A 17,375-nucleotide genomic window follows, 5' to 3' on the forward strand; every position below is an offset into this window, starting at 1 on the left:
TTCTGGCTGTGCCGGGTAGAGAGGAACCAGGCTCTGAGGGGTGGCCAGTCCTCTTCTGGCTGTGCCGGGTAGAGAGGAACCAGGCTCTGAGGGGTGGCCAGTCCTCTTCTGGCTGTACTGGGTAGAGAGGAACCAGGCTCTGAGGGGTGGCCAGTCCTCTTCTGGCTGTACTGGGTAGAGAGGAACCAGGCTCTGAGGGGTGGCCAGTCCTCTTCTGGCTGTACTGGGTAGAGAGGAACCAGGCTCTGAGGGGTGACCAGTCCTCTTCTGGCTGTACTGGGTAGAGAGGAACCAGGCTCTGAGGGGTGGCCAGTCCACTTCTGGCTGTACTGGGTAGAGGAACCAGGCTCTGAGGGTGGGCCAGTCCTCTTCTGGCTGTGCCGGGTAGAGAGGAACCAGGCTCTGAGGGGTGGCCAGTCCTCTTCTGGCTGTGCCGGGTAGAGAGGAACCAGGTTCTGAGGGGTGGCCAGTCCTCTTCTGGCTGTACTGGGTAGACCAGAGGAACCAGGCTCTGAGGGGTGGCCAGTCCTCTTCTGGCTGTACTGGGTAGACCAGAGGAACCAGGCTCTGAGGGGTGGCCAGTCCTCTTCTGGCTGTACTGGGTAGACCAGAGGAACCAGGCTCTGAGGGGTGGCCAGTCCTCTTCTGGCTGTGCCGGGTGGAGATTAGATAGATATGTGGTGGTGGTGGTGGAGTAGGGGCCTGAGGGCACACAGTGTGTTGTGAAATCTGTCAATGTATTGTGTAAAATGTTTTTAAAAATTGTATAAGCGGCCTTCATTTTTTTGCCAGACCCCAGGAAGAGTAGCTGCTTGCTTTGGCAGGAACTAAAAATGGGGATCCTTAATAAATACAATAAAAAATACCAGTACATGGCCACATTATTCTTCAACATGAGAACAGTAAATGAGACATGGATTGTGTATGTGTCCCATTCAGAGGGTGAATGGGCAAGACTGTGGGAAGCATCGGTGTCAACATAGGCCAGCATCCCTGCGGAAAGCTTTCCACAGTCCATGCCCGACGAATTGAGGCTGTTCTTAGCGCAAAAGGAAGGGTGTTCCTGATGTTTTGTACACTCCGTGTGTACTTCAATATGAACTTGAATCTCCCTTCGACCTAAAATGACAATTATGATTATTTTGTTCCTGGATATTGCTCCTAATTATCGGTTACACACTTATACAATAATTGTACCAGCCCTACGCATCATAAATGAATGTAAATGGTAAACACAGTCAGCAGATACGCTCAGAGAGGGGAAAGAAAAACACACACAAAAAAACAAGACAATGTCAATTTAAACAAAGATGTTTTAATGTTGGGTAGCACTCTATAATAACTCTACATAAAAGCATTTTAGAATGGATTAGTAAATCATTTATTCATCATTACTCACATTTGTAAAAAAAAAAAATGTTAGTAACCTAGTTATTCACACTTTTATAAAACAACTTCTAAAGCATTTAATAACGTTTCCTAAGATGTTTAATATACGTCCTTCTAAACCATCTACTAATCATTAGTAAAGTATTTTTGCATGACCTAATCAAAAGTTGTCTATTTATACTTTATAATTAATTTTATAAATGTTTTGAGTGACCAGTGTAATTTCCTCACCAAAAGATGGACATGGTCATTGGTAGACATTCCAGGAGTATCTGATGCTCCCTAAGGTCTCTAAATGTCCCCTCGAACTTTATCAACGGTTAAACAATAAGCCCACAACGCCGAGGATGATGTGAACATTAGCGTTTCTTGCCAGTGACCTTTCTACCAAAAGCAAAGTGTGGTTTGCAGCCATGCCTTAAGATCAAGTCTTATCTCAATTAACCCGGAAGTGAAACCTGGCATCATCTCGTCAGTAGATTTAGTTCTGGGAGTTCCGGGTTTGTAAAGTCTAAACCCTCACAAAATAATACATATTTAGATTTTTTTTTAAATAAATAACCCACACTTTAGATGAGGTTCAAGCAAAAAAAATAATTTAAACTAATGACTTAACTAAATGGTTTATAAAATGACCTATATTAAAACATCTTATGAATGGAGTAATGATTAAATAAACTATTTACTAAACCCATCACAAATGCTATATTACGTGGCGTTATTACGCGTTGCTACCTACAACGGTTGTTTTTAAATAGTTTACAAAGCATTGTATACAGCACAGAAAGAATCTTCACCAGGGTGGGTTCCACGAAGAGGAGGTTATCATGAGAAATACATTGTGCATGCTGCTAAAATTGTGCTCCTTTGAAAACTACTCCCAAAACGGTGTTGTGTAAGTCCTGAACCAAACTAGCGTCCGGGTCTACGGGTACCTTCTCGCGGACAGACAGAAGTCCATCGAGAGAGAGACACGACGGAAAGTGGTTATTCCCTTCTCTACCAAAAGCTCAAAGACAATATCTGTATCTGAAATGGCACCCTAATCCGTATATAGTGCCCTACTTTTGTAGTAGTGCGCTATATAAACGAAATAGGATGCCATTATGGACACACTCCAATGCGTGTGGTAGTTTCCATGAGATTCCAATCACTTCCAACGCTGCTCAGTGGGACAGTCACCCCAAAATAAGCAGAAGTTACTGCAACAGTAGGAAGCCAGGAGACTAGACGTACAGGGGAGACAGGCTTCTGCATCCCCCGTGAAAAGCTCTGTCAAAAACACAGAACCGGGACAGTCAAACAGCACAGGAGCTTCAGAATGGACTTCATCTTGTCCGACCGAGCACTTCTTTAGGGTAGCGTTATAAAAACACGTATTGGCTTTAAATCACGAGCACGGATAGATTACATGTACAGCTCAATGAAAATCACGGTGTTGGGGGGAAAAAAAGTACACAAAATTCATGATGCTTTGAAGAAAAATAAAATGTGTCCATTTCTTTTCAAAGTTCACGTCTAATAGTCGTATATACTGGATACACATGGTACAGTACACTGTCCAATGAGATGCTGACGTCCACGTTCCTTCTAGACAGCAATGCAAGTGCCTTGAACGTACAGGTCTAACGTTGAGACAGATCAGACCTGGTAGATTTAGTCAGTCTAACGTTGAGACAGAACAGACCTGGTAGGTTCAGTCAGTCTAACATTGAGACAGAACAGACCTGGTAGGTTCAGTCAGTCTAATATTGAGACAGATCAGACCTGGTAGGTTCAGTCAGTCTAACATTGAGACAGATCAGACCTGGTAGGTTCAGTCAGTCTAACGTTGAGACAGAACAGACCTGGTAGGTTCAGTCAGTCTAACGTTGAGACAGATCAGACCTGGTAGGTTCAGTCAGTCTAACGTTGAGACAGATCAGACCTGGTAGGTTCAGTCAGTCTAACGTTGAGACAGAACAGACCTGGTAGGTTCAGTCAGTCTAACGTTGAGACAGAACAGACCTGGTAGGTTCAGTCAGTCTAACGTTGAGACAGATCAGACCTGGTAGGTTCAGTCAGTCTAACGTTGAGACAGATCAGACCTGGTAGGTTCAGTCAGTCTAACGTTGAGACAGATCAGACCTGGTAGGTTCAGTCAGTCTAACGTTGAGACAGATCAGACCTGGTAGGTTCAGTCAGTCTAACGTTGAGACAGAACAGACCTGGTAGGTTCAGTCAGTCTAACATTGAGACAGAACAGACCTGGTAGGTTCAGTCAGTCTAACATTGAGACAGAACAGACCTGGTAGGTTCAGTCAGTCTAACATTGAGACAGAACAGACCTGGTAGGTTCAGTCAGTCTAACATTGAGACAGATCAGACCTGGTAGGTTCAGTCAGTCTAACGTTGACAGATCAGACCTGGTAGGTTCAGTCAGTCTAATATTGAGACAGAACAGACCTGGTAGGTTCAGTCAGTCTAATATTGAGACAGAACAGACCTGGTAGGTTCAGTCAGTCAGTCTAACATTGAGACAGAACAGACCTGGTAGGTTCAGTCAGTCTAATATTGAGACAGATCAGACCTGGTAGGTTCAGCCAGTCTAACATTGAGACAGATCAGACCTGGTAGGTTCAGCCAGTCTAACATTGAGACAGATCAGACCTGGTAGGTTCAGCCAGTCTAACATTGAGACAGATCAGACCTGGTAGGTTCAGTCAGTCTAACGTTGAGACAGATCAGACCTGGTAGGTTCAGCCAGTCTAACATTGAGACAGATCAGACCTGGTAGGTTCAGCCAGTCTAACATTGAGACAGATCAGACCTGGTAGGTTCAGTCAGTCTAACGTTGAGACAGATCAGACCTGGTAGGTTCAGCCAGTCTAACATTGAGACAGATCAGACCTGGTAGGTTCAGTCAGCCAGTCTAACATTGAGACAGAGCAGACCTGGTAGGTTCAGTCAGCCAGTCTAACATTGAGACAGAGCAGACCTGGTAGGTTCAGTCAGCCAGTCTAACATTGAGACAGATCAGACCTGGTAGGTTCAGCCAGTCTAACATTGAGACAGATCAGACCTGGTAGGTTCAGTCAGCCAGTCTAACATTGAGACAGAACAGACCTGGTAGGTTCAGTCAGTCTAATATTGAGACAGATCAGACCTGGTAGGTTCAGCCAGTCTAACATTGAGACAGATCAGACCTGGTAGGTTCAGCCAGTCTAACATTGAGACAGATCAGACCTGGTAGGTTCAGCCAGTCTAACATTGAGACAGATCAGACCTGGTAGGTTCAGTCAGTCTAACGTTGAGACAGATCAGACCTGGTAGGTTCAGCCAGTCTAACATTGAGACAGATCAGACCTGGTAGGTTCAGCCAGTCTAACATTGAGACAGATCAGACCTGGTAGGTTCAGTCAGTCTAACGTTGAGACAGATCAGACCTGGTAGGTTCAGCCAGTCTAACATTGAGACAGATCAGACCTGGTAGGTTCAGTCAGCCAGTCTAACATTGAGACAGAGCAGACCTGGTAGGTTCAGTCAGCCAGTCTAACATTGAGACAGAGCAGACCTGGTAGGTTCAGTCAGTCTAACATTGAGACAGATCAGACCTGGTAGGTTCAGTCAGCCAGTCTAACATTGAGACAGAGCAGACCTGGTAGGTTCAGTCAGCCAGTCTAACATTGAGACAGAGCAGACCTGGTAGGTTCAGTCAGTCTAACATTGAGACAGATCAGACCTGGTAGGTTCAGTCAGTCTAACGTTGAGACAGATCAGACCTGGTAGGTTCAGCCAGTCTAACATTGAGACAGATCAGACCTGGTAGGTTCAGTCAGTCTAACGTTGAGACAGATCAGACCTGGTAGGTTCAGCCAGTCTAACATTGAGACAGATCAGACCTGGTAGGTTCAGTCAGCCAGTCTAACATTGAGACAGAGCAGACCTGGTAGGTTCAGTCAGCCAGTCTAACATTGAGACAGAGCAGACCTGGTAGGTTCAGTCAGTCTAACGTTGAGACAGATCAGACCTGGTAGGTTCAGCCAGTCAGTCTAACATTGAGACAGATCAGACCTGGTAGGTTCAGTCAGTCAGTGGTAACACTATATGATGATGTTGACCAACCGTTGAATCAATCTGAACCAAAGCTGCAGAATGACACCACCCAATAATAAAAGTGAATAATCTCAACATTAAATTCTCTGTTTACGTGATTCCCATATCTCTGTTTTGTCTCTGTTTCTTGACAAAACACCACAACCAGATCAGGGACTCAGGTTCTCTCTCTTTAACCAAAAGCAGTACATGACAAGATTTGGCTGTCGCTTGTGGGGGGGGGGGGGGGGGTTTATACAGAGGCAGAGTGATGTTTAAATAGCTTTGGGGTGCGTTCAGCAGGGCACAACGTTTTGGAGCATTATGTTGAAACAACACCCCTCTCGAGGGTATAAGAAGTCTGCTCTATTCACAACACTGCTATCTGAGGGTTATACTACAAAGCAGGGTCAACGAGAGCCAGCTAACTTACCTAAATATTCAGAAATAACTTTTTACATTTTTTTGGGGGGGGGGGGGGGGGGGGGGGGGGAGATAACCTTGAAATGAGCATGGTCAAAATTGACCGAACAACCAAAAAAATAAATGCAAATCTAAGTTGAGCTTTCTTAATGAACCAGATCAATAACTAGTTATTTCTGGTTGTTGATCAAAGTTAGCTGGCTAACTCTGATTCTGCGTTTATAGCATAACCCTCTATAATGTCAGGCAACAGTACAGTGTACTGAACGTGGCCCTGCTGTAGTGATGGGAGGTTGGGATCACATGTCGAGCAGTAGAACACGGGGGTCTTCAACCACTGACTTGATCTTACGCAGGAAGGTGACTGCCTCTCTGCCGTCGACCAGCCGATGGTCGTAGGTCAGAGCCACGTACATCATGGGCCGGATCTCCACCTGATGGAGAGAAACAAGACGAGAACAACTAGTAGCTAGACTATGAAACCGACCGCGCCGCAGTCGCCATAGAAACGACCGCATCGCAGTCGCCATAGAAACGACCGCATCGCAGTTGCCATAGAAACGACCGCGCCGCAGTCGCCATAGAACCGACCGCACCGCAGTCGCCATAGAAACAACCGCGCCGCAGTCATTTAGTCATAATAAATCGTGATAAAATAACTGACTGAGGTTGAAACTTACATTATAGCAGCTAGATTTTTTAGAAAAGATAACTTTGTTGACATGACAACACGCATTCATACATTTGCGTAAAATAATGTCCAATTCAACTTCTGGATGGAGATACGATTTAATGCGTTGGCATACAGAAGCGAATGTACTGAGGGTGTCACCCACCTTGCCGCCGATGGCCACAGGCCTGTCGAAGATACCGTGCATGCCCAAGATGGCTGACTGGGGCGGGTTGATGATGGGCGTGCCGAACATGGAACCAAACACTCCTCCGTTACTGATGGTGAAGGTTCCTCCGTCCATGTCCTCCACAGCCAGCAAATTATTACGAGCCTGGACAAAAACACACACAGGAGTCAGTCCTGTCGTTATTCAATTTGTTTTTTTACATTCATCTCCCGTTTGAAGAGCTTCTTGGCGCCGTTTATCACAAGGTGGCGTCGTCATACTGATGTGGTGACATAAGGCCCGATCTCAGACTAACTGGTGGATCGTATGTCAACAACAGTGACACATTCATCCCACTCAGACAAAGCCTTGTTCAGTACCTTCTCTCCCAGACCGTGACACATTAATCCCACTCAGACAAAGCCTTGTACCTTCTCTCCCAGACCGTGACACATTCATCCCACTCAGATAAAGCCTTGTTCAGTACCTTCTCTCCCAGACCGTGACACATTCATCCCACTCAGACAAAGCCTTGTTCAGTACCTTCTCTCCCAGACCGTGACACATTCATCCCACTCAGACAAAGCCTTGTTCAGTACCTTCTCTCCCAGACCGTGACTCATTCATCCCACTCAGACAAAGCCTTGTTCAGTACCTTCTCTCCCAGACCGTGACACATTCATCCCACTCAGACAAAGCCTTGTACCTTCTCTCCCAGACCGTGACACATTCATCCCACTCAGACAAAGCCTTGTACCTTCTCTCCCAGACCGTGACTCATTCATCCCACTCAGACAAAGCCTTGTTCAGTACCTTCTCTCCCAGACCGTGACACATTCATCCCACTCAGACAAAGCCTTGTTCAGTACCTTCTCTCCCAGACCGTGACACATTCATCCCACTCAGACAAAGCCTTGTTCAGTACCTTCTCTCCCAGACCGTGACACATTCATCCCACTCAGACAAAGCCTTGTTCAGTACCTTCTCTCCCAAACCGTGACACATTCATCCCACTCAGACAAAGCCTTGTACAGTACCTTCTCTCCCAGACCGTGACACATTCATCCCACTCAGACAAAGCATTGTACCTTCTCTCCCAGACCGTGACACATTCATCCCACTCAGACAAAGCCTTGTTCAGTACCTTCTCTCCCAGACCGTTGATGGTTTTCTCAATGTCAGCAAAGTTCATGGTCTCTACGTTGCGAATAACCGGTACAACCAGTCCCTAGTGAAGAGCAGCAGATGAGACCACAGACACAAACACACCATACCTTTCTGGTTACATTTTTATAGAATTTTCACCCAACACACAGAAGAAACCACCGACACACAGCAAAGAACACAAACACAACATCCTACTGTACAAGGATCTCTAGCCCCCGATCAATCCACTAATAAAATGACCACTATTTAATATATATATTTGGTCCAACCTCCCACCAACAGGACAACAAGGGGCAGTCAATAAGAGAACAGAATGTATAGGTCACATGTCCTCGGTGCCTTACCTTGGGAGTGGCCACAGCCACACTGATGTCAACATAATCCCTGTACACGATCTCTTTGGTTGTATCATCAATCACTGGGGACAGGAAACAGGAAGAGACTAAAATCGTCCTCACCTTTTTTTTTTTTTTACCTCAATGACATTTCTGTTTAATTTCATCCATTCTGGAGGTTCTGGTAAAGAAATTCAGTTTGAGACTACTAAGTAATTATGAGTTGGCACATTTTTTTAAATTTTTTTTTACCTTTATTTAACCAGGCAAGTCAGTTAAGAACAAATTCTTATTTTCAATGACGGCCTGGGAACAGTGGGTTAACTGCCTGTTCGGGGGCAGAACGACAGATTTGTACCATGTCAGCTCGGGGGTTTGAACTCGCAACCTTCCGGTTACTAGTCCAACGCTCTAACCACTAGGCTACCCTGCCGCCCCGATTCCTCCCAGCAACAGAATACCATATATAACTTAATCAAGAACCTGTTGACTTGTTTTTTTTCTTTTTTTTCTCCCCAATTTCGTGGTATCCAATTGTTTAGTAGCTACTATCTTGTCTCATTGCTACAACTCCCGTACGGGCTCGGGAGAGACGAAGGTTGTAAGTCACGCGTCCTCCGATACACAACCCAACCAAGCCGCACTGCTTCTTTAACACAGTGCACATCCAACCCGGAAGCCAGCCGCACCAATGTGTCGGAGGCTACACCGTGCACCTGGCAACCTTGGCTAGCGCGCACTGCGCCCGGCCCGCCACAGGAGTCGCTGGTGGGCAATGAGACAAGGATATCCCGGCCAAACCCTCCCTAACCCGGGCGACGCTAGGCCAATTGTGCGTCGCCCCACGGACCTCCCGGTCGCGGCCGGTTACGACAGAGCCTGGGCGCGAACCCAGGGACTCTGATGGCAAACCTGTTGACTTTAACATGTAACTGTGGAAATAATGTCCCTGTGGGGTTCTGGTAACTAACATTCAAAACTCCCTGGTTTTCAAGAAATCCTGGATTTCCTGCTTATTCGATACTGATTCCAGGAATCTTCCAACTGAGATTTCTGGAAAACCAGGAAGTTTGGGGAAAGTTCATGGAATTTGAGAGAGAGAGAGAGAGAGAGAGAAGTGGGAGTCGGAGATAAGACTCTCTACAAACAGAGATAGGGTTAGTCTGCGGGGGTAGAGGGTTAGTCTGCGGGGGTAGAGGGTTAGTCTGCGGGGGTAGAGGGGTAGTCTGCGGGGGTAGAGGGTTAGTCTGCGGGGGTAGAGGGGTAGTCTGCGGGGGTAGAGGGGTAGTCTGCGGGGGTAGAGGGGTAGTCTGTGGGGGTAGAGGGGTAGTCTGCGGGGGTAGAGGGGTAGTCTGCGGGGGTAGAGGGTTAGACTGCGGGGGTAGAGGGTTAGTTTGCGGGGGTAGAGGGGTAGTCTGTGGGGGTAGAGGGTTAGTCTCCGGGGGTAGAGGGTTAGACTGCGGGGGTAGAGGGTTAGACTGCGGGGGTAGAGGGTTAGACTGCGGGGGTAGAGGGTTAGTCTCCGGGGGTAGAGGGTTAGACTCCGGGGGTAGAGGGTTAGACTCCGGGGGTAGAGGGTTAGACTGCGGGGGTAGAGGGTTAGACTGCGGGGGTAGAGGGTTAGACTGCGGGGGTAGAGGGTTAGACTGCGGGGGTAGAGGGTTAGACTGCGGGGGTAGAGGGTTAGTCTGCGGGGGTAGAGGGTTAGACTGCGGGGGTAGAGGGTTAGACTGCGGGGGTAGAGGGTTAGACTGCGGGGGTAGAGGGTTAGTCTGCGGGGGTAGAGGGTTAGTCTGCGGGGGTAGAGGGTTAGTCTGCGGGGGTAGAGGGTTAGTCTGCGGGGGTAGAGGGTTAGTCTGCGGGGGTAGAGGGTTAGTCTGCGGGGGTAGAGGGTTAGTCTGCGGGGGGAGAGGGTTAGTCTGCGGGGGTAGAGGGTTAGACTGCGGGGGTAGAGGGTTAGACTGTGGGGGTAGAGGGTTAGTCTGCGGGGGTAGAGGGTTAGTCTGCGGGGGTAGAGGGGTAGTCTGCGGGGGTGGAGGGGTAGTCTGTGGGGGTAGAGGGGTAGTCTGTGGGGGTAGAGGGTCTTACCTCCATTGACAGAAGGCTGGTCCATGAGAGCGTGTGCTGAAGCCTTAACGAAGGCCGACATGAAACCCAGCTTGATGTTGTGTCGTTTCAGGAAAGCATCTTTATGGAGCTTCCTCATCTCCTGGATGTTGCTGAGGAGGGATGGGAGAGAACAAGCATTAAAACAGGGGGTGAGGGATGTGAGAGAACATTCATTAAAGCAGGGGGTGAGGGATGTGAGAGAACAAGCATTAAAACAGGGGGTGAGGGATGTGAGAGAACAAGCATTAAAACAGGGGGTGAGGGATGTGAGAGAACATTCAGTAAAGCAGGGGGTGAGGGATGTGAGAGAACAAGCATTAAAACAGGGGGTGAGGGATGTGAGAGAACATTCAGTAAAGCAGGGGGTGAGGGATGTGAGAGAACAAGCATTAAAACAGGGGGTGAGGGATGTGAGAGAACATTCATTAAAACAGGGGGTGAGGGATGTGAGAGAACATTCAGTAAAGCAGGGGGTGAGGGATGTGAGAGAACAAGCATTAAAACAGGGGGTGAGGGATGTGAGAGAACATTCAGTAAAGCAGGGGGTGAGGGATGTGAGAGAACATTCAAAGCCGGGGGTGTGTGTCGCTTGAGGAAAACATCTTCATGGAGCTTCCTACTGGGTGGTCATTTTGGTGGACAACAACATTTCCAAGGGTAAACAACAGGCCATTTATGAAGTGTCTCTATGTGCATGTTTGCACCCGCGGTTGCACTGGAGCCACTTGACCATAGAGGACAAATAAAGTTGGACGGTCACCTCATGTCTATCTCGTTGAAGGTGGTGAGCATGGCACAAGTCTGCTGAGCCTCTTTTAGCCTCTGAGCGATCCTCAGCCTCATTCGATTCATCTTGACCTGGACGAATAATAAGACAATTGGTTGGGAGCATCTGTCCGGTATCTCAATAAAATCACAGCAAGACCCCTTCTCTTGGTTTGAAACTAGCCTAAGGCTTTTTCCCTGTCATTTCATCTTGTTCTGTTAGTATGGGAGTGTTGGCCTGAAGCTGGCCTGGTGTGGAGAGGCCTTACCCTGCTCTCCGTCCTGGCCCCATGGGCTGCTGGTTCTGCTGGTGCTGCTGGTGCGCTGGGCTTGACTGCAGAAACTAGAAAGAGCATAAGACAGAAAAAAAAAAGCTTATAATGATAAAAGAAAATGGTGAGAACCCCGCTTAAATATATCTGTATATATTTTATATAATTCCACTGAAGTTAAACATGAATCTAAATGCACTTTTATAACAGTTGAGCAGCTGACGTACCAGGTTTGGCTTGGGCTGCTTGTGTTGGCACGGGAGGCACCGCGGGCATGGCGACGGGGATGGCAGCCGGGGTTGGAGCAGGGGCCTCTGCTGCAGGGACAGAAGCGGCTGCTGCAGCTGACCAGAGTAGAAGAAGACATTGACATCGTGATTTTCAGATCAACTCCTGATAGGAACGGTACTACGTGTATGAAGATGAAAGGATCAGTTGGACGAGAGAGAGAGAAGAGGAAGAGGGTTACCTCCTTTTTTGAGTTTGAAGAGGGGATTCCCGGCCTCCACTCTCCCTCCGTCTGGCACGAGCAGCTCGGTGATCACACCGGCCGCCGGAGACGGCACCTGCAGCGAGGTCTGAGAGAAAAACGTTGTCTTCACATCAAAACAGTTACTGAAATTACAAACTCAGCATTCGACAGCTCGCCTTTTCTAAATATCCGATCATCAACGCCATTTCTTTATTCCGTAAAATGTTTTGTTTGGCATAAAGGTCAAGGCTATATATATATATATTCGTACTCCATTCCAGTGTGTGACTCCTTAGTGTTTTACAGTACCTTGTCAGTCTCGATCTCACACACCACCTCATCCTCTTTCACTGAATCTCCAACAGCTGGAAAAGACCAAAGGAAGGTATTACTGTCCTGCACAAAACCTTCCTGGGAACAACATACTAAACGGAAGCCGGCTCCACAAAAAACAAAAATATATCCAGGACACCGACCTTTCTCCCACCTGACGTCCCCTTCTGTGATCGACTCAGAGAACGGAGGGGTGTTGACGGTGACAACTTCATCCCCTGATCGGAAAAAAACAAAACAAAGATGTCAGAGATTTGATTTAATACAACGACTTGTTTAAATACACAGGACACAGACGAGACAGTGGTTTGAATACGTACTGTGTGCTGCAGACGTCTTGAAGTATCTGATGTGGAAGACACCGACTGATGACGGAGATTCAAATCTACTACACACAGAAGAAGAGAACATGTCATTATGTATCAGGCTTTAAAGTAGCCCGTTGTAAAATCAAGTGGCTTAAAACTAGTGCAACACACACTAAATGACTGAACAGTATTCTGTAGCAGACATCTTCAGACTTTCGTTTGTTTAGCCTGAGGCAAAACATACGGACAAAAACCCAGGACAGAGGACACTTACGACTGACTGTTCCTGTAGACAACCCTGTTGCCAACGGATAGGCCTTCAAGGAGATAAAACGAAGACAGACCGAGAGACAGAGAAGGGAAGAAAGAGGGGGGAGACAGAGAGAAAGAGGAAGGGATATGATTATTATCAACAGTGATAACCACGGCTGCCACTGTTGAGTCAGTCTTCTTGAGAACCCTGGGCCGTGCGAATACATAAACAGCTCCTTGATGATGGGGCATATTTAACCACTCACAGGCCCTCCAGTGCTCTTTGATACTTCATGGGCATTACAGTCTTCTGAGCCATGAATCACCATCCATACAGGGCATGTTTATTCAGATTTATTACGAGGAACAAAGGCCTCTGATCTTACATTAGTCCTGGGTGGGCTGTGTTCATCAGGCACAAAACGGAAACAAAACAGACTGAAACGGGGAAAGGGCTTACATGGATTTGTCCAATGAGGAAAGCGTGTTTTTTGTTTGTTTTCCATTGCAAATCATTTTGTTACGGTGTGCCTTAATTAACAGGACCCTGTACTGCTCAACCCTACAGACAGAGGAGAAAGAGAGAGGTCCACTCACCTGAAGCAGTCCTTCCAGCCAGCACATTATTCCCCTGAAAATAAATGGGAACGGGAGGAAGATCAATATCCTTTCAATTGAATTCTTCGCCGGGCTGCTTCAGAATCAAAATTCGGCCTACATCATCATTCAATATGTTTGCTTGCATTAAGAGAGCTTTGAATATGTAGCAGTTGAGGCAAAGGTGTGCTTAGATTAAATCTCTCTCTGATTCAAACAAACAGCTTTGAAGTCAAAGGGGCAAAGTTGAAAAAACAGAGAACTGGGGTGCGTTCAGTTCAGTGTTTGTGTAACGGATGTGAAACGGCTAGCTTAGTTAGCGGTGGTACGCGCTAAATAGCGTTTCAATCGGTGACGTCACTTGCTCTGAGACCTTGAAGTAGTAGTTCCCCTTGCTCTGCAAGGGCCGCGGTTTTTGTGGAGCGATGGGTAACGATGCTTCGTGGGTGACTGTTGTTGATGTGTGCAGAGGGTCCCTGGTTCGCGCCCGGGTATGGGCGAGGGGACGGTCTAAAGTTATACTGTTACATTTGCTACGTTGCTTAACGGTTTGTACCCAAAATAAAATGTTTCCCCCAAAACGGTGCACACCATTCTTCCAACAGTCTTTTAGGGACATTTTGCTTCCATTTGGTGGGTGAGGTGTGGGCTGATCTATATGGGTGTGGTGAGGTCTGGACTGATCTATATGAGTGTGGTGAGGTGTGGGCTGATCTATATGAGTGTGGTGAGGTGTGGGCTGATCTATATGGGTGTGGTGAGGTGTGGACTGATCTATATGGGTGTGGTGAGGTGTGGACTGATCTATATGGGTGTGGTGAGGTGTGGGCTGATCTATATGGGTGTGGTGAGGTGTGGACTGATCTATATGGGTGTGGTGAGGTGTGGATTGATCTATATGGGTGTGGTGAGGTGTGGGCTGATCTATATGGGTGTGGTGAGGTGTGGACTGATCTATATGGGTGTGGTGAGGTGTGGACTGATCTATATGGGTGTGGTGAGGTGTGGACTGATCTATATGGGTGTGGTGAGGTGTGGACTGATCCATATGGGTGTGGTGAGGTGTGGACTACTCTATATGGGTGTGGTGAGGTGTGGACTGATCTATATGGGTGTGGTGAGGTGTGGACTGATCTATATGGGTGTGGTGAGGTGTGGACTGATATATATGGGTGTGGTGAGGTGTGGATTGATCTATATGGGTGTGGTGAGGTGTGGACTGATCTATATGGGTGTGGTGAGGTGTGGACTGATCTATATGGGTGTGGTGAGGTGTGGACTGATCTATATGGGTGTGGTGAGGTGTGGATTGATCTATATGGGTGTGGTGAGGTGTGGACTGATCTATATGGGTGTGGTGAGGTGTGGATTGATCTATATGGGTGTGACTGAAATCAGATAACTCATGCAGCACACCTTACACAATAGACCTCTGGGACACCATAATCACAGCTTTTTATCAACAGAATGTTCAGTACAGTACCGTTTCCATTGACATTAACGGTGCGCACAGTTCTGTCGTAACTGAAAACACCCCTGCTTTCATGGTCACTCTGCATCTCAGCATAACGAGACAAAACATCTGGCCATGACGTGTTCCTGAATCCAGACACGTTCTAACAGCACAGCTGGAGTTGAATGCCACAGAACTGACACAGTGAATGAGTCGCCTTGACGGCCTACCCCCCCACAGGCCAAAGCCTAACGACGCTGGGACAATTGTGCACCGCCCCTATGGGACTCCCAATCACATTTGGTTGTGATACAGCCTGGAAACTAAACCAGGGTCTGTAGTGACGCCTTGAGCACTGAGATGCAGTGAGTGCATTAGAGAGCTGAGCCACTTGGGAGCTCCTTCTTTGAAACACGTTACCCCCCCCCCCGACACACATTTACCCCCCCCCCCCCCCCCCCCCCCCCCCGACACACATTACCCCCCCCACACATTACCCCCCCCTTCCCTTTGATACGTTTGGCCACTTTCTCTATTTTTGTATGCCATTTTTCAGTCAATGGTTTTCATCTGTTAAACCCCAGTACCTAATAAAAGTTCATACAATTAGGTCTACTGACTACTAGTCCTCTAGACCAGGGTTCCCCAAACTCAGTCCACCCCCCCCCCCCAATCAACATTCAGCCTTATAGAGACTATGTATTTATTGCGTCTTATTGCTGTTTTTTAAAATTTTACTGGGACTTCTTTCAGACCGATGTCATGGCGTAACCATGGTAAGTCTGACGTTTTGCTACAGCAGACTTGGTCGTGTAACTTGGTGTAGTGAAAGTGGGGATGCAGAGACAGCAGAGGACCGCTCAACTCCATTATCTTATTATCTTGGTGCAGTGAAAGTGGGGATGCAGACACAGCAGAGACAGCTCAACTCCATTATCTTAGTGTAGTGAAAAGGGGGATGTAGAGACAGCAGAGACAGCTCAACTCCATTTATCTTATTATCTTGGTGTAGTGAAAAGGGGGATGTAGAGACAGCAGAGACAGCTCAACTCCATTATCTTATTATCTTGGTGTAGTGAAAGTGGGGATGCAGACACAGCTCAACTCCATTATCTTATGTCTAGGCGGACTTGTGTATTGATAACTGATCGTGTGATTTGCTAGCTACAACATTGAGACGACACCATCAGTCGATACTTGTACAAATATCAAATTCTGAAAACGTTTACCAGTACCTATGTTTGTCCTTTACAACTGCTGACCTTCCGCGGGGTGCTGAAATTCATACTTAATAAAAACAAAAATGAAAACGTAATAAACTTTTATCGAATACAACCACCGACGTCTTCCTCGATATAATAGAACCGAGCTTAGCGTTCCTCAGCTAATAACAGATGAGCTAAACACACACGACACCTTCATGCCTGACATGAGACGGGCTATTTCTGGCGCAAGTTTCAAACAGAGGTCAGCTGTAAAATATACCACAAAAAAACAAACTAATAGCTGGGGAATAACACTGCAGCATATGCATGAGAGGTGTGGCTCAAGTGTGTCTTGACAATCCTAAATGTGAAACAGCTAGTTTACTGTCCGAGTCATCTGCGGTATTAAATGTTGCATCCATGACAGCTCTCGCCTGTTATTAATGTGGAACCCAACATGGTTTTTAGAGCAGTAGAGGACATTAACTAACTAGTTAGCTAGTAATCTTATGGTAGCTAGGCTAGATACCTCGCTAGCTAGCAGGTTAGATAGCAAGCTACTTAGCTAGCTATTCAGGTACCGCCAAACAAGGAAATCCCAGTAAAAAAACAAGAACAGCATAATGGTAGCTAGCTAATAAACTCAGGTAGCTAACTAAGTTGATTTAACCGATTTAGCTACCTGTGACAGTCCGATTGGTTTTTAAATAATTTAGCTAGCTTAGTTAGTTGGTTTTGGTGATATTCCTACTAACTACGCATATCTAACAGATTTATATTTCATAATGAATTGAGAGAGGGGGGGAAACAAGCCATTTCCTTAGTTAGACACAGTTAGTAGGACGGGTGTCATTATGTCCTTGGGTTCAGGGTGAGGCCTATTCCCTGTTAAGCTATGGCGTTCAAAAAAAAAAGTTTTTCCCTAACTCCAAAGGTTACGGTACACGGGAAATGTAATCGGTATTTCTCTCCTACCTGACTTAACGCAGACAGAGACCGCCCGAGTGTCCGGGAAAGACATCGGGAATGCGATAACATAGCTTCAACCGTGGTGGTAAACCGACCAAAAAGGGAAGAGTGGTAACGAAGGTCTGACAGTAGAAGCTGTCGTCAAGGCTCTGCGCCGACGGAAAGCGACGAGGGACAAAACTAATGTCGTTTTAATGATAGGGGTGGTAGCTCATTCCTACCAGGCCTGACTACATACACTCCTACAGTCTGAACTTCAGGCTGCGTTTTGCTGTATAAAATATTATTAATTATTGAAGAAATCGTATTTTGTGATCAATGTATAGAAATAAAAAGGCAAAATAATAAAAACATGCGTCATTCAAAAACATGCGGTGTGATATTGTGCAAAACAAAATGAGGAAATGTGTTGT

The 17,375-nt window shown here is 46.8% G+C and overlaps 1 protein-coding gene across 5 annotated transcripts; it reads right to left on the bottom strand.

Annotated features, from left to right (window-relative positions):
* Positions 1 to 1,299: 1,299 nt before the first annotated feature.
* LOC110522634 (dihydrolipoyllysine-residue succinyltransferase component of 2-oxoglutarate dehydrogenase complex, mitochondrial) lies at positions 1,300 to 17,133 on the bottom strand. Of its 5 annotated transcripts, none has more exons than XR_005051542.1 (16): positions 16,969 to 17,132; positions 13,336 to 13,369; positions 12,761 to 12,803; positions 12,499 to 12,566; positions 12,322 to 12,396; positions 12,155 to 12,210; positions 11,843 to 11,951; positions 11,601 to 11,717; positions 11,371 to 11,444; positions 11,097 to 11,194; positions 10,316 to 10,446; positions 8,237 to 8,310; positions 7,870 to 7,953; positions 6,723 to 6,890; positions 5,443 to 6,320; positions 1,300 to 5,314 (listed from the first exon to the last, which is right to left on the bottom strand). XR_005051542.1 is itself a non-coding variant. In XM_036976341.1 (15 exons), exons 1-15 carry the CDS (start codon positions 17,029 to 17,031, stop codon positions 6,186 to 6,188), a joined length of 1,326 nt encoding a protein of 441 aa, XP_036832236.1. In that variant the 5' UTR covers positions 17,032 to 17,133; the 3' UTR covers positions 1,300 to 6,185. The 5 variants fall into 5 exon arrangements, 2 of the variants coding, with proteins under 2 accessions (XP_036832236.1, XP_036832235.1); XR_005051541.1 differs by having other exon boundaries at positions 1,300 to 5,358; XR_005051540.1 differs by having other exon boundaries at positions 1,300 to 5,358; positions 5,399 to 6,320.
* Positions 17,134 to 17,375: the final 242 nt, after the last annotated feature.

This window comes from Oncorhynchus mykiss, chromosome 4 (assembly GCF_013265735.2).
Source record: "Oncorhynchus mykiss isolate Arlee chromosome 4, USDA_OmykA_1.1, whole genome shotgun sequence".
Taxonomy (NCBI): Eukaryota; Metazoa; Chordata; class Actinopteri; order Salmoniformes; family Salmonidae; genus Oncorhynchus; species Oncorhynchus mykiss.